Source organism: Mus pahari, chromosome 7 (assembly GCF_900095145.1).
Source record: "Mus pahari chromosome 7, PAHARI_EIJ_v1.1, whole genome shotgun sequence".
NCBI lineage: Eukaryota > Metazoa > Chordata > Mammalia > Rodentia > Muridae > Mus > Mus pahari.
In genome coordinates this window covers 46,615,569-46,641,363 of record NC_034596.1, presented here as the reverse complement: position 1 = coordinate 46,641,363, position 25,795 = coordinate 46,615,569, and the positions used below count along the sequence as shown (strand labels likewise).

The window sequence follows — 25,795 nt, the reverse complement described above, 5'->3', positions numbered from 1 at the left end:
CAATAAGAAAGTAGAAAATACATGTTGTAAAAATCAAATTTTTATATAGACTTCTAATATATTTTATGTGCCCATCTCTTTGGGGGTGAAATATGTAGCAACTTGAATACATATTATAATTAATACACTTCATGACAGATTTTTTTCCCTCTCTGCCCTTGCTGTGATTCCAGCCATAGAAGACACTGGAAGACTGCCTTAACTATCAGGACAGCTGTATTGAACAGTTTTAGATTAACTTGATTTCCAGTATTGCAATTAGAGGAAAAAAATATTTGGAAGAAATTCCATTTCTGTTGCATTTTGTATAATTTCTTTGTGTTAACATACTAACAGTTTCATTAACTTTCAATTATGTCAATTGAAATACTAAATCTGTAATATTACAATTTGGAGTTTTAATTTTTAAATCGTGATCATTTTCAAAAAGGGCAGTCTCTACTTCATTTTAAGCAATATAAGTCTAAATGAAAATAACCTCCAAAGAGTTTTAGATGTGTTTGTCTGGAATGAACTTCCTGCAATCAGCAAAAAGTTGGTGACAATACACAGTAAAACACTGTAACACGTATGAAGCAAAATTAAATGTATCAATGCCATAGCAAATTGTCATTTTTAAAAGAGGATATCCTGAGGGAGGGTAAGCCAGATCAAGATTAAAGAAATAAATAATGTTCACAGACTGGGCTTCAGAAAAACCTTTACCAAATTTACATATATATATATATATATATATATATATTCTTGCTTATGTCTAGGAAGCCTACTAAACAAACTTCCAATCACATCCTCTATATTTGTAAATTAGAAATGGACTAAAGCACACTTGTTCTCCAATATCTAGTTCCATAAATATAAAAAGTCAACTTCATTATGGACTTGAAAGAACAAAAATGTTGCCATTGAAATTATATTTCTTTATCTTATAAATAAATATTTTATAAAATTATAAATAAGTATAGAGTGTTCATTTATGCTCGCCAGAGGGAGGGAAAACACTCATCAATGAAATGTTTCTTAAATATCTAGATCTAGTAGCTTTAATGTGAATTCAGCTTTCCTTTCAACTTTTGATAGTTAATACTGTGTTTCTTCCGTGGCGGTACATACTCATTCCATAAATAAAGCCCATAGCAGAAGCAAGCAATAAATTATCATATTTTACCTGCACTCTAAATGTAGGCCTTTCCCTGTTTGCCTCTCAGCTATGCAATGAAGATTTCCTTTGCCTAAGTCCACATTCCCTGCCTCCCCTCTTACTTGTGTGTGTGTGTGTGTGTGTGTGATTCACTTTTTAAAACTGTTAGATAAAAAAAAAAACATATCTAAGCAAAATCTATTCTCACATTAAGAAAACAAAATCTTGTCTTCCTAAAGGAGATAATCAAACTAGTCTATTTTGCCCATCTCTCTCTTTTTAATTTGATTCCAGTTTTTAAAAATTTCTTAAGATCTCTCCCCTTCTCCCCCCTTTCGCCCCATTTCCCTTCTTCCTTTCTCCAATTCACAACCCAGCCATCCCCATTTCCCAACATCAGCTATTCTAAATTTAAAATCAATTTTAGCCAACCTGCTTCTCCTCTAGGTTCACTGCCCCTCTTTCCCTGAGCAACTCTCTAAGTGTTTGCTGATAACATCTTAGGGACAGATTATTTTTCACTGGACCCATTGTAAAAAGTGGCCAGCTTATTGCATTACTGCAGAACACATTTCAGACTATACAAATGTAACAAATGAACAACTTGTCTTCCACAGAATCACCACAGGATCCAATTAATTACTAAACCTTTAACTCAGGTTTTCTAATTATTTTCTGGAATTATAGTGAGTGGGCTGTCTAAAACAATTTGAAAAAGTTTTCATTTTCATATGTATGGCATATAAACACTTAATATATCTCATATATATGCATATTGCAATTAAAACCAAAAATTTGTTCTGTATAAGCAAAAGAAACACATCTGTAAATTAAATTATACAAATATATTTTAAAACGAATCAAACAAGTACCTCTATGTTGTAAAAATGGGAGGAGGAGATAGGGCTATTTTACTGTGAATAACTAGAATTTTAAGTTGATGTAATTAAAATATAAATATCGACATCCATCTATAAATCATTACAACAGGTGATCACTTCAGTAACTCTATAATCCAACTCAGCACATCTTTATTAGAATTCTTTCACTGTGGGTAGAAAGCCAGAAAAATAAATGCTGACTTAGAAAGTATAAATACAAATAGTTAAAAAAAAAAAAAAAAGGTTTGCAGCATTCATAGCACAAATTGTACCTGAACTGAAGGGATATATATATATATAATATACATATATAATATATATTATATATCATACTATATTGCTCATTATTCACTAATAGCTAACTATATACATATATTTATTTATAGTTTTTCAAGTTCTATAAACAAATACCTGAAACAATATATATAAGGACATTCTATCAACTGATCTTTAAAATAAGCACAGAATAAACAGCTATGCATATAAAATTGAATACCTTTCTTTGCTGCATATCTACAAAAACAAAGATATCATCTGAAAATCCTAGGTTTCATTTAAAGCTAGTATTTATTAAGTAGCCTGTTCCTGGTAAAAATTGTTCACAAAGGGGGAAAAACTACTATTCTCAGTTTTAGAGTCTCGGTTCAAATTAAAGGAGCAGTTTAAACTCCAGGTTGGCTGAAAAAAGCCTTCGAATTTCCTTTAAGTCGAATGATATTTTGCAAATTAGCTCTACTTAACAAAAGAGACAAAAATATCAAGATATATATGAATTTAGCCTATTTTTTATTTCTGTGTGTTCATAGTAAACATTTTTGTAAGTGACAAACACGGGCATATGACCACAGTATCACAATCAAGAAATTTTAAGACAACATTAACAATCACTCAAATTGATGCGGCATTTGCGCAACACAGGTTACATATTTGCAAGGTTTACCTATAAGTACAATAGGTATTAACATTTCACTACATTTAGAAAAAATAAAAGTGACCTGTTAGTGACCACATACATCGAAATATACACAACACAAACTGAAGGCAATCCTTAATTTTGTCTCCTTCGGATTCAATTGAATGGGCAGTGTTGCCAACTAAACAACCTTCCTTTTTCATTTGTTTGTTTACTTGTTTTAATACTTAGTATACCAAGTGCATTTGCTAGAATCCAATCTTTGGTCTAAAAGTAAACAAAAGGAAAGAAACAGTTCTTTAAAGAAAAGGACAAAACAATAAATGGCCAATATAATTCCTTGGGCACCTTTACTACAAATTCTTAAATACAAATTACAGTTTAACATTTTAAAACTCTTCATAATTTAGGTTGTTCTCAAGGCCTGCGTCCACCAGATAGCTCCATGATAACTTATAATACTGCACACATGGAAATCTGGCAGCTTGTTGAGATAGACTTGTCAGGTTTGAATGAAATGGCAAAGCAGTCACTATTTAGATACACATTCTACTATAATTTGACGTCCAAACCTTATATTCTACAATGTATTCTCCCACATTGCACCTCGCTGACACTCCACACCGTGTTAGAATAGTAAACAACCCTAAAGACTGAACAAACGTACAGAAATGGGGAGGGGGAGGGCTTAATAAAAAATACCTGGACTTATTTTTTAATTATCATTTACAATGCAAATGTGTGTAAAACGTTCACTTACAGTCTGGTCCCCGGGATGTTAATGTATTAAAGGGTTGGAAGAAGACCCCTGATTTTGATGTGTGAAATAATCAGACAGTCCCCCGGACAGTCCTGTCGTAAAACTTGGCAAAGAGGGTCTTAAAGACTCACAGGGCAGGGTCGAGGGGGCCTGCGGCGACGTAGAGGAGGACGCGGCCCGGGCGCTCATGGACGTGCTGGTCTGCGAAGTCATTGACGGGTGCGGGACGTGGGGGAAAAAGTAACTGGTCTGGCCCGCGAGCAGGTTGACGGAGCAGGGGTTGAGGGAGTAGGTCCCGGAGCAGGGCACCGACAGGCCGCAGGGCACCGAGGCGGCGAGCGCAGCGGCCGTGAGGTGGTGCGTGGCGTACGGGATCTCCCCGTTGACCAGCCGGTCCACACTCAGCCCGTTGGCGGTGGAGAAGGAGTGGTTGTTGCCCAGCGAGTTTTGAGTCAACACGGAGCTGTAGGGCATGGGGTGGCTGGGGTAGGCCGACGTGGTCCCGTTGTAACTCAAAGTGCTGCTGGCGCGGGGGTGGTGCAGGGACAGGAAGGGCGACATGGGCCAGTAGAGGGAGCCGGCGCGGTCCATGAAGGTGAGGCCAGTGGAGGTGAGGCGCGCCCCGCGCTTAAAGGCCAGCTTGGCCCGAGACGTGGTGGAGCGGCGCCGCAGCTTGCCGGTCGTGCCGCCGATGAACACGTCGTCGCTCGACGGGTCGAGCATCCAGTAGTTGCCCTTGCCCGGGTCGTCGTAGTGGCGCGGTACCTTCACGAAGCACTTGTTGAGAGACAGGTTGTGGCGGATGGAGTTCTGCCAGCCCTGCTTGTTCTCGCGGTAGTAGGGGAAGTTCTTCATGATGAACTCGTAGATGCCATTGAGCGTCAGGCGCTTCTCCGGACTCTGCCTGATGGCCATCATGATGAGCGCGTTGTAGCTGAACGGCGGCTTCTCGTACTTGCCGTTCTTCTTGTCGCCCTCCTTGCCCCCCTCCCCGTCCTTGCCGCCCTCGCCCGCCCCTTTCTTCTCCTCCCCCCCGGCGCCCGCGCCCTTCTCCTTCTCGTCCGGCCCGACGGGCGCCAGCTCCGCCGGCCCGCCGCCCGGCTCGCCTTTGGCTCCAAGTGCGTCAGCCTTGGCCCCGTCCAGGGCAGCGGAGGGCGGGAGCAGGAGCGGCTGGGGACCCTTGTCGTCGTCGGCTGCTGGGGCGCCGCGCGCCTGCGGGGGCTGCGGGGCCGGGGGCGGCTGCTGCTGCTGCTGCTGGGGCGGCGGTGGCGGCGGCTGGGGCGCAGGCGGCGGCGGGTGGTGGTGGTGGTGATGATGATGGTGATGCTGGGGGTGGTGGCTGTTGTGGTGGCCATGGCTCGCGTGGTGGTTGTCGTTCTGGACGGCCTCGGGGACCAGGCTGTTGATGCTGAACGAGGACTTGGGAATCATTTTCACCTCTTTCCTATCTCCCATGTCCAGCATCACCCAGGCGTCGGGGGGCGGCGGCGGCGGCACGAGAGCCGGGCAGCAGCGCGGCAGGCGACCAGCGGGTTCGGAGTGGGGCGCGGGGGGAGCGGGCAGCGGAGGCGGCACTGAGCGCTCCGGCAGCAGCGCAGTTGGACCGCAGGCTCCGGCGCTGGCAAGGCATGTAGCAAAAGCTGCAACCACCCCTCAAGAATTAGAGAGAGAGAGAAGAGAGAAGAGAGAAAGAGAGAGAGAGAGAGAGAGAGAGAGAGAGAGAGAGAGAGAGAGAAGCTAGAGGCAGAAGCAACCCGTCGCCCGGGGTGCAGCGCCCCGCTCCGTTCCGCGCCCGGCCTCCCCCTCCCCCGCTGCCTCCTCCTCCTCGCGCCGCAGCAGTCACAGCAGCAGCAGCGGCAGCCCGAAGGGGGGGAGAGCCGGGCGGCGGGCGGGCGCGTCCCGGAGCGGCCGCGGCGAGGCTAGGAGACAGCGATCGAGGCGGCTATAGCCACAATTAATTTTCCGAGCTACAGGCGCACACTAGGGCTGTAAAAAAATTTTTGGTTTAACCTTTCCTACTGCCGAACCAATCAGTGCCGCCGGCGTGCGGGAGCGTCTGGCTAGCCGTCGACCAATCGGGGGCCCAGGGCCCGCCCACCCCCGCCCCGCCCCGACCCCGCCCCCCGCTCACCGCCCCCTCCGGGTGGCGGGGCCCAGGCCTGGAGCCGCGGGGACCGGCGTGAGCTCGCCCACCCGGCCAGGATTAGCGTGGGGCGTGCGCCCCGGGCCTCGGCCGCTCGACTGTGGCCTCCTCCCTGTATGGGATTATTTTCCTTTGCGCGTCAATATTTATCCTTATTGATTAAAGTTTGTATCCAATTTTGTCTGGAAGAGCCGGGCGGGGGGCGCGGCGGAGGGGCGAGCTGCGAGGGTGCGGGAGAGGGCGTGAACCCTGGGGACGCGGCGGCCCTGGCAGCGCCCTGGGAGCGAGCGGGCCAGCAGCCCGGGAGAGCCGGGCTTCGGGGGAGCGGGGCCTAGAAGGTGGGGCGGGGGCGGCCACGGCCAGGCCGGTACTTACAGCTTCCTGCGGCCCTCGGCGAGCTCGGCTGCGAAGCTGGGCTGAGGGCGGCGAGCGGGGGCGGCTGGGCGGTGGGTGCGTTCCGTGGAGGCCTTCCGCGCGCGGGCGGGCGGGCGGGCGGGCGGAGAGCTGCCCTGGGCAAGCACAGTACCAAACAGTCCCGAAATAAAGCAGGTAACACGTGCGCTCTCCCTCTGTCTCGCTTCACTCCCAGAGTCGCGCTCACGCGCGGGTGACCTGGTGGCGTTGTCTCCTCGGGCACTCCACCTCCTCTTCAGCTTCTAGGCAGTACTGGAAGCCGGTAGCCGCGATCGATCATCCTGGAAATATTTTCATTTTGCTTGACATTGAAGAAAATATGAGTGGGCGTCTACTTCCGTTTTTTTTTTTTTAAATCCTATGTTTGCTCCTTTTTCCCATTTCACAAATACTTTATCTCTTTAAAACCTCAATCTTGAAACACCAGTAGGGCGAAATCAGCTCTTACCCTTCCTGGATGCTGCTGGAATGCTCTGGGAAGCCCGAAGAAGGTGGATTTGACAGTACTAGCTTCTGGGGCTTGGGGATGGTTTGGTGGGGAGGTAGAAATGAGTGGGTAGCTTGTAATTCAAGGCCTTTAAAAAGATCGCGGCCAGCGCCAGGGCCAAAGCCCAGCATTTCCAAGGGATTGAAATTTAGTGCGGAGCACACAGATCAGAAACCCTCACTGGCTCAAAGCGCTCCACGTTGTAAGGAGAGGCCGTAGCCAGAGAGGAGAGGGAGGTGGAGACACATAGGTCACGAGAATCTTTCCCCTCCTCTTTAAGGTAAAATACTCTAGCCATGCCAGCATTCTTCACTTTGATGAGCTCTTAGCTAAATGATCTGACAGTCTTTATATATATGAAAAAAAAATGGAAGGAGAAAAACCAGGGCCTATGTGTGACGTTAAAATCTAGCAGAAAAATGCAATACTCAAAATAATAGGGAAGTTATACTTATGTTCCCACCTTCAACTTTGAAATGGGGCGTAGAAAGAGGGGAGAGAAAGAGAGGGAAACTCTAGAGAGAATTATACACAACTACAAATAGCTGGCAAATTTTATATCTATTGAGAATGTTGTAAGGGATCTTTGATTATTTGTCCCCCAAATATCCTTCCACTGGTTAGATCTCTTCCTACATATCCGCTGACTTTAAAACAAGCTATGCATGATGGAAAATTCCAGGGTTCTAGCAATCAGCTTTGCAAACCACCTCAGTGCCAAAGGTTGATTTCTAGGCTTGGGATTTCTCACGGAGCCTGGCGACGTGATGAGCTTTGCCAACCTAACTAGAGAGATCTGTGAGCCTGGGTTGTCCTGTTCATTTCCCTTCCCACTCTTTTCTCTTCCTCAGGCCCATTTTCCATGGTGGTTCCTCAATGCGCTTGCTTTCCTTCCTCCCCCTCTCCCTTCTCCCCCTTTCACTAACCCACCCCTTCTCCCTCCCTCCTTTCCTCTCCCCTCTACTCCTCCACCTACTCCTCCCCATCCCCCAGCCCCCCTTCTCACCACCGCTTATAATGGCTCCCGGGGCTCCCTCAGAGGTGGACGGCCCGGTACGTTTTCGTAGTCGGTCTAGCGTGAAATGATTCGGTGTAACCGGATTCTTGGGAAAGGACAGGTTACGTAAACATTTACTGATGTGGAGTAACTATACTATTTGTACTCTGATATGCAGGAAGGAAAGTGTTGATTAACACAGAAGAAAAAAAAAGCGAAATTAGCTGATTGCATGCTCATAAGTGCAAGCTGTCATTGAACTGCTTTTAAAATAGACACAGCTGGGTGTTTGTGTTGAAAAATTTCTTGTGTTTTTGCTAATACTGAAATAAGCATGATTTTGTATACCAAACATTTTCAGATCATTAAAATTTGTAATCTGTGCTGGTTTTAAACACAAAGAAAAGAAACAGAATCATTTCGATGTAAAATTTGCTGATATTATATTAACTCAATCAGGTCTGTACAAATTGTGCATTGTGTCTCCTAAAATCTGTTTGATCAATTTAATACACAAAGTGCCAAACGTGGGTATTGTTTGTTAACATTGGACATTTTATTCAAATCTGAGCTCAGCAGTGAACTGGAGGAGTGTTCCTTGAATACAACACCAGCTCTGACTGATGAATTTTTAATGTTTTGAGGTGCTTCTTAGGTTAAAGCTAAGTGTGTATTGTTTTGTTACCCCGTGGAAGAAATTAGCAGGCAAAGTAAGATTTTTTTTTCTTCTGTTTACTTTCAAGGAGCAAAAACTGGGTTTTGTACAGTGAGAGCTGCAATACTCTGATTTCGTATGTCAAGGCTTATGGTGGCCTGAAATTGTTTTGCATGCAAACTAAGGGTGTGCTGTGTTATTTTAAGGTTGCATGAATGCAAGTCTCTCAAAGCAGGATGATTTATAGTAAAAAAAAAACATAGCATATAGTTTGATATAATATTAAAACTAGTTTCCTGATGCAAAGGTTATTTGCAATTCCTGAAAAAGCAAGCTTGAATCCCTTTAAATAATTTTACTTCTTCTTTATGATGAGATGGGGATATATATCAGAATGCACACACATATGTATATCAGGCTTGTTCAACAAAACATGTACTGTTTACTCAGAGGCTTATATTTGTGTAAGCAATGGTTTCTTTTTAGATTTGCTGCTAGCTGAAGCAGAGGGGGAAGGAGTTCCTGGACAAAGTATTGTGAAGTTGAAAGTCTCTGGATGAGGCTTTGTATATCCTACCAACCAATTTGGGTGCAAATTGGATTTGAAGTCCTGCCCACGTCCACCGCGGGCCTCTTCCCTCTGCACATAAAGCCCTGTTTTCAGCCTCCTTAGTCGCCGTCATTACCTTCAGAAGACAGAGGGCAGGCAGCCAGTGGTCTCAGACCGGAAACAAATCCCCCCAACAGTATAATTTTCCCTCCTAATCAATTTAAGCTCACACATATAAATTTACAAATGTGTAGTCTTAGAAAAGTAATGAATATAAGAGCACACCAGAGTAAATGTGATCTGTTAGTTTACAAAGTGGTGAACTCATAGGCCTCATCCACTACCTACCCACTCAAAAAAAAAAAAAAAAAAAAAAAAGGAAGGAAGGAAGGAAGGAAGGAAGGAAGGAAGGAAGGAAGGAAGAAAAAAAAAAAAAAAAAAAAAAGGACAAGAATTGTAGAGTGAGCAGTTCCAGTGGAAGGAAGAGTTGCTGGAGAAATGCAACTTATTCCTTCTCAATTTTTAAATGAATCTCCAAGCCTACATAGCATACTTCATTCGAGCAGGGGGGGGCAGCTTATTTTAATCTTTGAGGGAGGATGGATGTTACATTTTCTTTCTTGAGGACATTGTTTTGTTTTGGGCCTTCTTTACTTTCTGGTAACAAGGGTGGGCCATATTTATCTACTTCCACCTTTTCCCTTGGGAGCAGGGACAAACTCAAGTTAAAGTTCTCTTCTTACAAATGCACAGGACGGTTTGTGACCTCTTGACACGTGGGAGTCAGTAGATCCCAAGCTGAGACATCCAGGTATTTCAGTGATTCTGTAACAAATGAAGTCTGCCCTCCCTAGAGCCAACTTGTCTGTAATCTCTCCCTAACAGCAGGTAACTGGTGCTAACATTTAGTGATTAGAAGTTACTCTTTAGCGTGTTGTATCCTTGTTCTGTGGGTTTTGGTTACAGGTTATACGATTAGGTTTGCGAGAACAGTAGTGAACTAAACTTCCCAGTAAGAGGTCTTCACACCAGGGAAGTGTGACTTTTCCTCGGCAGCCCTGCCTCGTCACTCATTAGGGAGCTGCAGGTTGTCAGAAGCAGCTCTCAGCAGGCTCATGCACGCACCCCTAACGTCATCGAGGGCGCGCATATGTGCATGGAGTTGGGTATACACACACACATAGAGCTCTAAAACTAAATTAAGAAGCCGATGATTAAGACAAGCGTCTACTAGGCCTGTCATTTCAGCATCCTTCCATCATAACATTGTGGCACTGGCAATTTTGCTTGAGAACCTTGAGGAAAAAAAAAAAAATCTAAGGGAGAGCCTCATATTTGAGAGTTGAAATGTTTAACTTCTATGAGCTAGGGAACCACTTCAGAAGCCAGACAGTTAAAAGGAGGAGGAAGAAAAGGAGGGAAGTGGTCTTCATGGAAACTCATTGATTTCTCTGGGCACATCTCTTTGATATGGCTGTGTGTCCCATGCTTAGCAAAGCTAGATCCACTAGCACCCAAAAATTCCCTGGTACCAACAGTCCAAGAGAGACTCACACATAATGGCATCACCCTATAACCAGGAACCCTTGAATTGCTCCGAACACCGTCTCTGTAGAATACTCTGAGCATCTTTGATGAGTAGGAGGGCTTGTTGCCCTTTAATATGTTTTCTGTTACTTATTAGCAGCTCCGGGACTATTGGGAGTCGATAGTTTAAGAAGTTGAGCCCCTGGTAAGTAAGAGACTCCAGTTGCAGACCAGATCCAATTAGGAGAAATTCTCTCACACACCAGCTAGGCAAGCCAGTCCTGAAAGGCCAGTGTCTATATTTTCCCCTAGTTGCCCAAGGAATCAATGCAGTCTACTTTCCCAAGAAGACAGGGAACATTGAAGAGAGAAGAAAGAGTGGAAGTGTGGTCCCAGAACTGGAAATGGAAGACAAGGCTTGGCTTGGCTTCTTAGTTCTCCCCACCCCATCCCAGTCTTTCTGAAAAGGAAGGAAAGAGACTTACAAAATCCAGCATGTATGACTATGCTGTCTTTTCTGGTTTGTTCATCAGTGCATCTTGAAAGGAAAAGAAAGAAAATTATTTCATAAACACACACACACACACACACACACACAATGTGAAACAAAAGATTACAGGCTGAAAAAGCACACAACTCCTATGACACGGAGGCCCTAACTATGTCATCACTAGTCTTAGTTTTTCTGAGCATCAGTGAGATGTCCAGCAAGAGCCTGAATTGCCTTCTCTGAGAAAAAGTGTAGACTTTCCTGAGAGCACAAACATCAAAGCTCCTATGTTCAGAAGCAACTTTCCAGAAGATCCTCAAAACTCCCATTGTGAGAGAAAACTGGAAGAACAAAAAGGTTGACTCAGTTGCAAGTTCAGATACTTAGTTCAGCAGTCGCCTCTCAACAGTTAAATGCACGCATAGGGTTGTTTGTCAGATTAATAAATATAATATAACACTGGGAATGACTCCTGATCATTGCAAGTCTGGAGAGGAATAAGGAGAGGGAAAACTGCATGCTTGAGTCCCAAAGCCTCCCTTAGTCCAGGAGAGAAAGCAAACTGTGTACTAATAAAATGTCTGCTTTCTTATCAAAAAATAACCTCCCCAAACAAAACAAAACAAAACAAAACAAAACAAAACAAAACAAACAAAAATCCAACCAACCAAACACAAAACTACCAGGACAAACTAATGTGCGCAACTCATACCCACCTGCCTCTTCGCTCTCTAGTACTGGCTCTTCTAGGTCCTCCCCACGCCCACCCCACCCCCAACCCAAAGCAAAACCTGTGGCACCAGTGTTTGCCAAAGGTCCTGTCTGCCCACCCTCTTGGGGCGGCATTGGTTGTGGGGCTGTGATTCTTGAAGACGGAGCTTCGCGGAGAGACTTGCTAGTCTGCTTGCCTCTGCTCTCCTCTCCTCCCAACGCGCGCGCTCACCCTGAGCTCCTTTGTAGTCCACGCCTGCCAAGTGCAATCCAGTCGGAGAGAGGCCTTGCCTTTAGGTTTCATCTCCAGATCCCCCCTCCCCTTCTGAAAAGGCAACTTTCAGCTTAGATGTCTGGTTTTTGCACATCAGACTGGAAGTATGCACAAACAGATCAATATTTTTGGGCTTTATAGGTCATCTGCCATGGTGAACGCGGAAAAGGGGGGGGGCGGGGGCGGAAGCAGTTAAAGGTTGTGAGCTTGTATTGATATAGTGCACAAGTCTAAGCTGAAATACCAGTGCGTGGTGCTGAAGTTAATTCGAATATTCAATAACAACTAAGGAGTATTGAACCCAGTGGGGGAGAGCAGTTACGCATCACTTCTCTGCGAATCTTCCCAAGAAGCTACACACAGGAAGGAGACACCCGACAGAGCAAGCTAGGTACCTTAGGGCACAGGAGCAAGCTACTACGGTCACCAAATGAAAACTAAAACAACTCAATTCCTTTTCGGAATTGATAACAAAGGTGGTGGGATATTTTTATTATTCAACAATCCCTAGTTGATTTATTTCGTCAAATTCAGTGTCTCCCTTCTGGCTTTGTCCTAAGCCAGGAGAGAGAAAGCAATATCAAGATAATAGCTCAGCTGGGCAAGTGTGGCTCAGCTGAGTGTGTGGGCCATGAACCTTCAAGCCAAAAGGCTCGCTCCCTCTTTCTGTCTTTCTTTTTGTCCTTCTACCTTCTCTCTCTCTCTTTCCCTCCCTCTCCTCTCTCCCTCCTTTTTCCTTTCTTCCTTCTTTCCCTCTTTTCATCTAGAACGTGAATTTGATAGATAAGAAAGAAGAGAAAATGGAAACTCAGAAGAAGTCCCCCCCACCCCCACTTTGCCGAGAGTAACGGCATGCACAGTGCCGGCAGGCTGCCGGCTGCCCGCAAGCTCTTTTAGCGCACAGCCTAGAGAGGCTCATTCTGGTGCTTTCTCGGTTTAAGGCTTCCAGGATGCCAGTAGGGCCAGGCGCTCCGCTTGCTCGGATTTCTGCCCAATCAACCCACCGTTTGGGCTTAGAATAAATACCCCCCAAAGGAAAAAAGGCACCCAATTAAGCTGAGTATATGCTAACCTTCTCGCACCAAAAAACTGGGCCTGGAGGTTTTTATAGAGTGAGTTCTAGGTTCAGACCACCTAATAACCCGTGAGTGGGAGAATCCGGGTATTGAGTAGGTATGGAATTGTATACGAAACATTATTTTCCTAACTAATTAAAATAATTCTCTTTCTTTATTTATATTCATATACATGCTATTGATTACACGCCCCTATTTGCTTGAAAAAGTGCTCCGAGTATCTTTAGAGCACACTGCTCTTTCTTTGTCCCCTTGAACATTTACAGCTGATCATGCGGCTGGTTGAGATCAATTAGCACTGGATTTTGCCCTGGGATTGCTCCCCAGGGCGGACAAATGGAGCCAACTGGTCTCCAGAGGCTTTATTCGCCCCTGTGTATCCGCCAGGACTCCGTATGCAGTTCAAAATCCCAAGCCTTGGTTTCATTTGATTTTGGTGTTGTTGTTGTTGTTATTGATAAATATTGGGTCATACATAAGCCACTTGTCAGAGTCTTTGGCTCCATCTCACAGTGGCAGCTCCTAGCGGGGCATTTGAGTCTTGTCCTAGAAGCTGAAAAAATTTCCTGGGAAGAGAACTGCACATTCTCTGCCCCTTCAGTTCCGGAGATACCCCTTATAAGATCATAGCCCTGCCTGTCTGCTGTCAGGTTCGTTCCTTAATTTGTTCCAATATATGGACACTCAGTAGATGACTGTGTTCCACCCATTTAAAAAATTGTGATTGAGAGGGGGTGTTGGTAAGTTGATGCTGGTCTTGTAGGTATATCTGAAGCTCCCTGCAAAGCTTCCCCGAAGCTCAAACAGATAGTCATTGTAACTGTGGGGAGGAGGATGAGCTGGTAGGTAGGGCACTTGAGGGCTGTATAATTGGAGTGTTGTATACAGTTTATCTTTCAGCTGTGCTGTGTATATTTCTTCCCCTTGATACATACTGCATATGAACAGAACCCATGGTCGGCTTGCCTTGGCATGTTTGAAGCCCTAGACACCTAACAGTATCATTACAGGAAAGAGACAAAGCCCCAAAGACTCTATCCAGGCAGGGAGGTGACTGCCTTTGGGGCGAATGGGGAGTTTCCTTGGCACTGAACTTGTCAGGGGGGTAGGGACACTGCTGGACTCCCCTGACTTCAGGTCTTCCCGATGCTGAAGTAGGCGAGTGTGTGTGTGTGTGTGTGTGTGTGTGTGTGTGTGTGGTGTGTAACCAACTGATTTCCGACATTTCAAAGAGATTCTTTCTATTTCTCTGCATTACGGAAATGTACATTGCTGGAAAAGCAGTAAAAACAAGCATAGAACTGCAATTTTCAAGAAAATAGGATCTCCAAATATAAAAATAAAAAAGTAGCAGATAAGATGTATAATTCAATCAAATTACACAAAATTGCTTGAGAATCCAGAACAGTAGCGATCCATTATGCCTCTGTTTTATTAGTGACAAGTACAATTACTCTAAAATAAAGAACACTGGTGAATATATAATTGGCTGTAATCATGTTAGTGTTTGAATAAAAATGACGGGAACATTTAACACTTTGACAACAAAATGTTCAGAAATAACTTATTTATTCAAACAGTTTTTTATTTTCCACCAAGCGAAGGAGAAACACAGTTTGCTTAGGAAAATCAATGACTTTTCCCTGCAATAAATAAATACCCCAAAGGGGAAAAACAGCCCCACACCTCTATATTATTACTACTATTATTTTTAACCACCAAGAAGCTTAATCCTATTTGAAATGAACATTTCACATAGTGGTTGTTTGGTACTAAAGTCCGCCACCTAGAGGAACAACTGTATAATGCAATGCCAACCCCTTTACCCCCGCGGTGACCCGGAGAATCAGTTAATATTCTTTGCAAATTGCTGTCCAAACTAACTCCTTCACTCCACCCCCTCATATCCCCTTCCGCCCTGAAACATCGTCACAATATTTTCTTAGTAATTGTTATGCGCGGTTGACAAAACGGAGACTTTCTCCGTTAGTATAGATCTCCCGGGAAAGTGCCAGGCAGTGCGCCGGGGAAGCGGGTCAGGATTTGGAAGGTGCTGGAGAGACAATTCTCTTTTACCTGGGGTTCCTTTAGAGCAGCCCGATTTCAGGTCCCTTAAAGGAACAGCTTAAGAGAGAATCATCTTATTCCGACTCTCTCTGGTTTTGCGTAGGGAAAGCAACCAGGTCCTACTTTTCCCGCCCCCTGCTCCGCCGGCATACAAAATCTGGTCCCCCTGCTTTTTATCTAATTAGTCCTGTAAGTTTTATCGACCCAGGTAGGCTACTGGGAATACCCATAATACAAAGTTTGTTTGGTTGTCTCCCTGGAGCCAGACCCACGCAAGAGAAAAAAATCTAGATTTTTGCACAGTCCTGGATTGTCAAGAAACGCGTACCGTTTGCGGGAGAATTTGGAGCTCGGATCGGCAGGACTTTTCGCTTTTAGGTCTTGTTGAATCTCCTGGATCTTCCGGGATTGGGAGAGCCACCCTATCTTCGCACTCACTTTAATTTAAGTTTTGGGCAGGGATTCTCTAAATGAGGGCGAGGGCGGCAAGAAGAATAATTTCCTAATGTGCGTTACACTCCCTTAGCGGACATTGCTGCCACCGCCGCCTCTATGGTGATCCAGGCCAGACATTCAGCCTTCCCCATCTCACTTCAAAGTTTTATTTTATCTGCCCGAAGTTACCTATAAAAGTGTTTAAGCTAGCAGGACGAGAAAGGAGCAGGATGATTGAATTCATTTTAAAAAATAAGTGTAGCAAGTACCCGAACTTCAAATGAGTTTTATCTCTTCGGTTCCCCTGGCTTCTTCCTTCCCTCTCTTCCTATTCTTTCTTAGACTTCTCACCTTCCATTCCCCTTTCCTCTCTCTTTTCTAGTGTATGTCTCCCAACGTTTCTCCCAGAATAAGATGACGAGAGCGGAGGCGATGCAGAGACAGACCCCTTTCCCCTCACTTTCCCCGCCTCCTAGTCTCAGATGCTCCACGCGGGATTTGGATACCCTCTGGGAAAGGATGCTTCCTCTACGTCTGACTCAATAGCAGTTCAATTAGGAACCAAGAAACTATTTCCATGGTGTATGTATACATTATTTTAAGGTAGTTAAATATGTATTTTAAAAATCACAAAGTGTAGGATGATGCCCCACTAGATGGCTGTCCGGTGGCCTAAGGCCTGGGGGTTCTAAGCTCACTCCACCCCAAGGCCCTAAGAACTCAAGTCCTCAGATTTTTTTTTTTCTTTTTAGGTTTATGCAAAACTAGCTCTTCCACTCTCCACTCCCAGGTCTATCATCCCTCTCCTGCATTATATTAACAGGGTGCTAGCCTTCCTCTACGTGTGTAGGCTGCTAATGGGAACCACTTAATGCAACAGAAATGCTCATCGGTGGAGATTTTCCCAAGGCTAGCTGCAATGTTGGCTTTTTTTTTTTTTTTTCTTGTTTTCTTTTCAGGCTATATGATCACCACTCCCTCCCTTCACCTCTTTTCTTAAGATGGGGTCTGGAAAGGGGGTCCAACAACATTTAGTGAGTGGGAAGCTCCCTCCCCTTTCTGCTGCTTTTCAGTTATCCCCAGGAGCAAACTGGACAGAGTAGGACTGCCCTAAGTCTAGCTAAAGCTCTCGGTTGCCTCTAGCAGTAAACCCTACCCCATCTTTTCTCCAGTCCCACCTTCCCTTTCTCCGGGGAAGTTTGTCCGGGGTGAAGTCAGGATGGTTCTCACTGGAGAGTCTATAGTGTTCTTCAGTCCAATCCTCTAAAGAAAATGCCACAAGAAATTGCCACAGAGATGTTCTGTGCTTTGCATGGTCTCATGTGTAGGGTATGTTTCTCTAGTTGGAAGAACTTTTTAGGGGATACTTTTGGGGGCTTGTTGGTATCCCTTTCCAAGAAAGGATGCATCCCCACCCCAAGAGAGTGATTATCTTATTAAGCTTTATACACTTTCATATAATTCTGGCCAAAAAGTCATGAGTCTACATGATTCATCAATCCAGTTTCCTAGGAGAAGATCATCAGCAAAAAGCCAAGTAAAATTAGATGTGTAATAAATGTTATACAGTGGGTTTAGTGATGGTTTGTGATTCACAGATGAAGTGTTCCTGCCACCTAAAAGTTGGTGACATGCAGACTCAAGAACTTCCGGCATTATCATTCTTCCTCTTAGGAAGTTACTTCACCTTTGTAGTGTTTTTTTTTCTTCAACAAAACGTTTTTGTAGTTGTTAATATACAAAGAGCCAGATATCTTCTGTTTGTACAAACTCCCAAGAAATGACACCCCAAAACATTTCCAAACCGTTTAAAAAAAAAAAAAAAAAAAAAGGTTGGAAGTGAAATTTCATTCAAATAGCAGCAGTGCCATCTAGTGACCATAAGGATGAGTATCGATGGAAGTAAGAGTGATGGCTGTTTTTAAGATTCCCGAGGCACAGTGGGCTTTTCTAATACAGTTTGATTGTCTTACAAAGAGAACTCTATAATATCAAATTTTACACCATGAACACAGATAAATTAAACTATGTTTTTTAGTGTCAGGTTTTCCTCCAAGGTAGCTTTGCTCTATTAAATTAATTTTACAAATTATCAGCAAGAATTGATAATGAGAGTTATAAACATATATGTAATTAAAATAGAAACAAGTAGACATTTTGATATTTCTTCTGAGGCATTGGTTACTCATTTAAGATTGCTCTTTAGTTAGTATCAGGAACACACTAAATTTTCTATCTTTTTTTTTTTTTTTTAAATAACCACATCTGTGCTTTCTCTGTGTCACCATTGCTCAAAATGTTTTGAAATTCAAAGTAACAGAATTCATATGCTTGGACGGACTCCACTTTTTTTTTTTTGTAGAGAAGATTATAAATGGACTTTGTGGGCACAGGTGCAGTCTTAGCAATGACAGACTAGAGAGTCCAAGAATTTTCAGAATAAAACAACTTTAGCATTTGCTTGGCATTTAATATGTTGGACTGAGGTAGTAGAAGAATTCATCTCATTCCTGTGACTTTGTATGCTGGCCATATGTGTAGGTGTGGTTTGTGCATGTACTTGCTAAAGTGTGTTTTTAATTTCCTATCAGCAAGGCAGCTGGTGGCCCTTGAAATACAAGGACCTGTGCTTTAGGGTTATCAGTTTTGTTGATTGCACTTTACTTTTGCTTATAGTTCCCTTGATTTTCCTGTGCAATGTGGCTGCAAGCTAGCACAGGAACTAAGCTGATAGTCTGACATATGATAACTGGAATACTGGTCAGCGTCTGGTTGAGCTTGAGCTAGCCACAATGCTTCCCTTGTGTATGTATGTATACACACACACACACACACACACACACACACACACACACACACACAAAATGAAAAGGATGAACCTTTTTACTATTTAATATGGCTCAGAAGGTCTATGAACTGCAAACCATGAACCCTCATTGCAAGATATTTTCTGGGGACAGCACTGTTACTTGCAACCCCTCTTTCCCTGAGAAGGGGACATGGAGATTCAGTATCAGTTCTGAATTGATCTAACAGGCAGTTGATCAGTAGTAAGAATTGATAAGGTCTTCTTTTTCCCCCTGGTATTTTATCATATTCTTCTTTTCTCATTGTTGCTTTTGTTTTTAATAGAAAAGAAAACAACAAAACCCAAAAAACTTTTACTTTTTTCAGTCAGCATTTCACTAACTCATTGGCATGCACTCCGCTCTGTTTTGCTGTCCATCCAGAAAAATCATGTGAGAATGTGATTAGACTGAACACAAAGCCATAAAGCTGAGGCAGCTGTATTTGAGGTCTAACATGTTCTCATATCCTCACTGTGATTATAAATTAATATTAATAGTTTTAGGTACCAGATCCAAAGTAGTCTGGCTGCAAACAGCATGCATCTCTCCTGGCTTCTGTGGTTCTTTGAATACATGCCTTCAGGTGCTGACAGTAAAGTTTCTCCAGCTCCCATACAACTAGCAATGTTATTGCACAGATTTAACAAGGAAAGGACTGTTTATAGAAGGCACACATCATTCAAAATGTGCATATTCTCAGCTTCATGCAGGCTACATACACACACACAGACACACACACACAGACACACACACAGACACACACACAGACACACACACAGACACAGACACACACACACACACACACACACACACACACACACACACACACACACACACGGAGTATCATTTCCATCTGCCCAGAGTTGATAGAAGGTATAGGGTTCATTTTGAGGCAAATTTGCAGTCTTTCTAAGGTTTTGTTCTCAGGTGCCATTCTGTTCTCTCAGTATCTTTCTGTTCTTCTAGACCTTGAAATGGCACCTAAGATACCTAGCTCGCTGTGCTTGTGCAGTGTGAGGGTCTCTTAGTCCAAATTCCTGGGACATGAAGTATTTCAGATTTTTGGAATATTTATGTAGACATTGATGGCTGAAGTGCTCCTATCTGAAAAGCCGTAAATCTCAAATTCTCTCATATCCAAAAACTTATAAACTGGCATCTAGACATTTACAAATTTTGAATTTAAGAGCATTTCAGATTTAGAATTTTCGGTTTAGAGGTGCTTAGACTATACAAGATTAACAAGGCATGTTTTCTCCTGTGAACTTTCTAAGAGTATTCACCAAGAGAATGAACATATTACCTAAGGCCATTCAGTTTGAAAGACACAGAAAAGGACATTATACCCTGGTCTTGGAGTCAATAGCTATTGCTTGCACTTACCAATCTTAGGCTCGGAGCCAGTATATCAGGAAATAAGTACATTTTTGTTTTGTTTTTGTTTGTTTGTTTGTTTGTTTGTTTTGTTTTTTGTTTTTTTGAGACAGAGTTTCTCTGCATAACCCTGACTGCCCTGGTACTCACTTTGTAGACCAGGCTGTCCTCAAACTCAGAAATCTGCCTTCCTCTGCCCTCTGCCTCCTAAGTGCTGGGATTAAAGGTGTGTGCCACCACGCCCCGGCTCACAAAGTACTTTTTGATGTGCCCTACAGTAGGATTATACCACACATACTTGAGGACTCTCAACTTTTTTTTGGTTTTTCGAGACAGGGGCAGGGTTTCTCTGTATAGCCCTGGCTGTCCTGGAACTCACTTTGTAGACTAGGCTGGCCTCAAACTCATAAATCTGCCTGCCTCTGACTCCCGAGTGCTGGGATTAAAGGCGTGCACCACCATGCCTGGCTGGACTCTCAACTTTTAAAGTGTTGGGACTCTTTCTAATGTGATAGACTGACTGTGTGCTATGATTTTCTCTTTATATTATTTTTTTAATTTTTTGAGATTATAATATAATCATGTCATTTCCCCATCCTCCTTTCTATACCCCATAACTTTGATCTCTTAAAAATTCATGGCTTCCTTCTCCTGAGAAGTCTCGATGTCCCAGAGTAGGGGAATGCCAGGACAGGGAAGCAGGAGTGGGTGGGTTTGTAAGCAGGGGAGGTGGATGGGATAGGGGGTTTTTGGAGGGGAAACCACGAAAGGGAATAACATCTGAAATGTAAATAAAGAAAATATCTAATAAAAAATTCATGGCCTCTTTCTTTTCCCTGTTTCAGTGTGTGTTCCTAACACAGAAATACAATCAGCACAGTCCATATGTTAATGATTTAATGCTGTCTCCACCGGACGCATCATCGCCGAACAAAGATTATCCACCCAACATCTTTGGTAGTCATCCTGGGAGGCAAAACTTTGGAGATGAAAAAAATCCAATATGCTATTCAAATCAGCAGCTCTGGAGAGAGAGGACTGAATCAGTTCATTCTGGGAACTAAGCTGACTAGAGTCCAGAACACCCTCCATTTCCCAGGGTTGTGTCTTGTCTGTCTCTGTGGATTCTTAACATCCTTCACTAATGTATTTGTTTACTCTGTTCTTGCTGGCACACCTGTAGACTAATTTCTACAAATTCAGATCTTACAAAGAGCTGAGTGTTTAGCTTCATGCAGTGGCAGAGTTGTGACATCTTAGATACATTTTCTCCCAAATGGCTTTCTGCTGCCCTCAACTGGTAGTCAGTCACCAGTGCAGTAAATCTCTGCATTCATGCTAACCCGCAGCATTGTTTGACTCCAAAGGAGATGTAGAAAAATTATTGACCACATTACAGATGATTTTTATTACAGAGAAAAAGATGGAACTCAGAGGTTTTCATGGTGTCCACCTAAAACTACTCTCTATTTCCTCATTTCCTACACATTGGCATGTGATACATGAAGAAAGCTATTTGGCCTTTTCCTCTTTCAAGTATGTGTGCCAGAGTATTTGGAAGGGCTGCTTAATTATCAGATCAAGATGCATTTCAGCTGGTGTAATACCTAGGAGATATTTCTGTAATTACTCATAAGTGATGTTAAGTATTTTATCTCTAATGTTATAAAGAGACAGAGAATTATATAAGGACCATAAATAGTGCGTAAGTGTTCTCTTTGTTTTGACAAATTTATATTGGGCATATGCTGTATGTCAGACAGCATTATCAGTGCTGAGAATATAGTACTGGTAACAGGACACAGGAAACCCATATGCTTTCGTTTCTTTATTTTCAGTTTTTATTAAACATTGCATAGGGCATAGCATGCTACATAATATACCACACGATCCTTTATAAGGAACAGGTGAGGGGGCTGAAGAGATGGCTCAGTGATTAAGAACACTGACTGCTCTTCCAAAGGTACTGAGTTCAAATCCCAGTAACCACATGGTGGCTCACAACCATCCATAATGATATCTGACAACCCCTTCTGGAGTGTCTGAAGACAGCTACAGTGTACTTAGATATAATAATAAATAAACCTCATCCTTCATGAAAATGACCTCTTAAAAATACATTCTCCCAGCCCTTGGACAAGTAGTAAGCACTGAATCCAGAGAAGAATCTCTCCATTCCCATCAAGTCCAATGATTTTGTCATCCCTACCCTGTACTTCCTCTAGTGAACTTTTCAATCAATATATGCAGTGGCTACTCCAGGAATGAACAAGCACAAACCTATGACAGAAGTCTGGAGAGAATCTTTTTAAAAAGATTTATTTTTTTTATTTTACGTATGGGAATATAATGCCACTGTCTTCAGACACACCAGAAGAGGGCACAGGATCCCATTACCAATGGTTGTGAGCCACAATGGTTGTGAGCCACCATATAGTTGCTGGGACTTGAACTCAGGACATCTGTAAGTATAATCAATACTCTTAAACATGAGCCATCTCTCCAGAACTCTGGAGAGAATCTTCAACTACATCTAGGTAGTTCCATAAAATAAACCCTACATGAATGCAAATATTTACTACCACTATGAAAATCAATGTGGCAATTCTTCAGAAAGATGTGGATTGCTCTATACCAAAATACAACTATACCACTCTTGGCCATATACCTAAATGACATGTCATCCTATCATAAGGACACTTGCTCAACTGGAAATAACCTAGATGTCCCTTGACAGATGAATAATTAAGGGGAAGATGCCAATCTAAATAATGTTTTACACAGCCATTTTAAAGAAATCATGAAATTTGCAGGAGATAAATGGAACTAGAAAAATTCATCCCAAGTTAGGTAATCCAGAAAGACAAATATGGAACATATTTGCTTATATGTGTATATTAGCCATTAAGTAAATGATAACCAAGCTATAACCTGTAGATGCAAACAAGTTAGGTATAAGGGAAGGAACTGGTAGTGGGGAGCACATGGAAATTCCTGGGAGAGGGAAATAGAATAGATTTTATGAGTGAGCAATCTTGAGTATGGTACTTGGTGTGGCAAGATCCAACCTGAAAGTGGTGGCACTGTTGCATTGGGGTTGAATCCTGAGGAGTAGAGAAGAGAGCTGAGAAGTAGGCTCACTTTCCCTTTCTCCCCGTTCTTGACTGTGGATATAATGCAATTGGTTCAAATTCTTGATGTCTTCACTTCCTCAGGATGACCAACTATGACCAGGAATTGAAAAGGAAAATTGATTTCTCACATAAGTTGTTTTTTTTTTTTAATCAGATTATTTTTTATCAAGGCAACACAGACAAAACTAGGAAGGTAATATAGTTGTCTTTCAGGAAGCAGATATGCCATACCTTTCTATGCAATATGAGTCTAACTATCAGGTTAGTTTTTCATATGACATATCTTAGAAATGTGTCAATAAAACACTTTATTAATTTTTAATTTAATTGTATAGGTGGTTTGATTACATGTATGTCTATACACCACCTGTGAACATACCTTGGATTTGTGGAGGCCCGAAGAGAGTTCCTGATCACTGGCACTGGAATAACAGAAGACTGTGAGCTACTATGTGGGGGATGGAAATCACACCCAGTTATTGTTGAAGAGCAGATAGTGTTTTTATCCACTGAACTATCTCTTAAACATAGAAATATACATTCTTGTTTACAAGACAGTTAAAACAGCTTTTGTTTTTGTATATGGCTTATGACTTCAGGGAGTTAGAATTCATAGTAGCAACTCCTACAACTGATAAACACCTTTAGCAAACTGGCTGAATACAAAATTAACTCAAAGAAATTATTAGCTCTCCTTTATACAAACAATAAACAGGCTGAGAACAAAATTAGGGACACAACACCATCTACAATACCCACAAACAGTATAACATATCTTGGTGTCTCTCTAACACAGGAAGTTAAATATCTGTATGACAACAACTTCAAGTACCTGAAGAGAAAATTGAAGAAGATATTCTAAGATGGAAATATCTCCATGTTCATGGATCAGTAGGATTAACATAGTAAAAATGGTCATCTTACCAAAAGCAAACTACAGATTGCCCTCAAAATTCCAACACAATTTTTTACAGTCTTTGAAAAAGCAATTCGCAGTTTCAAATGAAAAAAACAAAACAAAAACATAAAACAGTCCTGAAAAATAAAAGAACTTCTGGAGGAATTACCATTCCGGATCTCAAGCTTTACCAAAGAGTAATAGTAATAAAATAGTAATAAAAACTTCATGGTAATGGTCCTTGGAATAGAATTGAAGAACCTGAAATAAACCCACATTTCCAAGGACACTTGATTTTTGACAAAGAAGACCAAACCATACAACAGAACAAACAAACAAACAAACAAACAAAAACCCATCTTCAATAAATCATGCTGGCCTCACTGAATGTTTGCATGTAGAAGAATGCAAATAGATCTATATTTGACACCCTGCACAAAACTCAAGTCCAAGTGAATCAAAGACCTTCACAAAAAACTGGATATGCTAAATCTAATAGAACAGAAATTGGGAAATAGCCTTGAACACATTGATACAAAAGACAGCTTCTTAACAGAACAGCAATGGCTTCAGGCTCTAAGAGCAACAGTTAATAAATGGAACCTCATGATACTGAAAAGCTTCTGTAAGGCAAAAAAAAAAAAAAAACACCTGTTAACAGAACAAAGCAGCAGCCTACAGATTGGGAAAAGATCTTCACTAACTCTATATGTGACAGAGGGCTAATATCGAAAATATAAGGAACTAAAGAAGGAGGACTTCAATAAACCAATTAACCCAATTAAAAAATGAGGCATAGAACTAAACAGAGTGTTCTCAACAGAATAATCCCAAATGGCTATGAAACACTTGAATAAATGTTCAACATCCATACTCATCAGGGGAATGCAAATCAAAACGACCCTGGGTTTCCTTCTCACATGTATCATATAGCTAAAATCAAAAACTCAAGTGACAGCACATGCTGGCAAGAATGTGGAGAAAGAGGAACACTCCTCCATTGCTGGTGGGATTGCAAACTTGAACAACTACTCTCAAAATCAATCTGGTGGTTTCTCACAAAAGTCCAAATAGTTCTAACTGAGGACTGAGCTCTACTGCTCTTGGGCATATACCCAAAAGACAATCTACCATACTATAAGGAAATGTGCCCCACTATGTTCATAATAGCTTTATTGGTAGTATCCAAAAACTAGAAACAATCCAGACGTCTTTCAATCAAAGAATGTATACAGAAAATAAGGTTTATTTACACATTGAAATGCTATTCAACTATTAAAAACAGGATGTCAGGAATTTTGTAGGCAAATGGATGAAACTAGAGAATGTCATCCTCAGTGAGGTAATCCAGACCCAAAAGCATATGCATAGTATGTACTCACTTATAAGTGGATATTAGCTATAAAGTACAGGATACCCACGTATAAAGTACATTCCACAGGCCTGAAGAAGCTAAACATTATGGAAGGCACCAACAAGGATGCTCGAATCTCACTTAGAAAGGGGAATAAAATAGCTATAGGAGGCAGATGGAAGGAGACAACTGGGTGGGAAAGTGGATGGGGAAGGGAACTGGGGGTGGTCAGGATCAGGTTTGGTGAGAGATAAGAAAGAGGTCCAGGAAAATGAATAGAAATCTACAGCTGGCAGGGAGGGGGAGGGGGTAGGGATCCTAGAGACCTGGAATGGGGAAGTATTCTGGAAATCAATGTGAGGATGAGAGGATATGGAACCTAAAGAGGCCACCTCCTGTAGTTAGGCAGGACCAAAGCAAAATCAAAAACCAGCAGGACAAACTCTAAGCTGTGTGTGTGTACCCATGTCTTATATGTCAAAGCACTCTTTAGATGTCCAACTCAGCTTTGTTGACTGCAATTCTTCAAAGCTATTGAGCCAGGCTCTCACAGTTCAAGTACCCTCACCATTACTCTCTTCTGTGTTTCTACTATTATGGCCTATTAAATTCTGGTTAAAGTGTTTAACTGCTTTTTTACTTCAAAGTTCCAAAGTCCACATTCCTCC

General features: G+C 42.5%; 1 protein-coding gene across 4 annotated transcripts; it reads right to left on the bottom strand.

Annotated features, from left to right (window-relative positions):
* Positions 1 to 2,782: 2,782 nt before the first annotated feature.
* On the bottom strand, positions 2,783 to 11,756 carry Foxg1 (forkhead box G1). Of its 4 annotated transcripts, XM_021202241.2 has the most exons (4): positions 11,672 to 11,756; positions 10,951 to 11,003; positions 7,743 to 7,839; positions 2,783 to 6,530 (listed from the first exon to the last, which is right to left on the bottom strand). In XM_021202241.2, the coding sequence occupies exon 4, from the start codon at positions 5,154 to 5,156 to the stop codon at positions 3,711 to 3,713; it is 1,446 nt and encodes a 481-aa protein (XP_021057900.1). In that variant the 5' UTR covers positions 5,157 to 6,530; positions 7,743 to 7,839; positions 10,951 to 11,003; positions 11,672 to 11,756; the 3' UTR covers positions 2,783 to 3,710. The 4 variants fall into 4 exon arrangements, with proteins under 4 accessions (XP_021057900.1, XP_029396905.1, XP_029396907.1 ...); XM_029541045.1 differs by lacking the exon at positions 7,743 to 7,839; XM_029541047.1 differs by lacking the exons at positions 7,743 to 7,839; positions 10,951 to 11,003; positions 11,672 to 11,756 and adding an exon at positions 6,698 to 6,914.
* Between the last annotated feature and the right edge of the window lie 14,039 nt (positions 11,757 to 25,795).

What these genes read in the sequence shown, in the direction of transcription:
- Foxg1 (XM_021202241.2), bottom strand. Translation starts at nt 5,156, where the DNA reads ATGCTGGACATGGGAGATAGGAAAGAGGTGAAAATGATTCCCAAGTCC.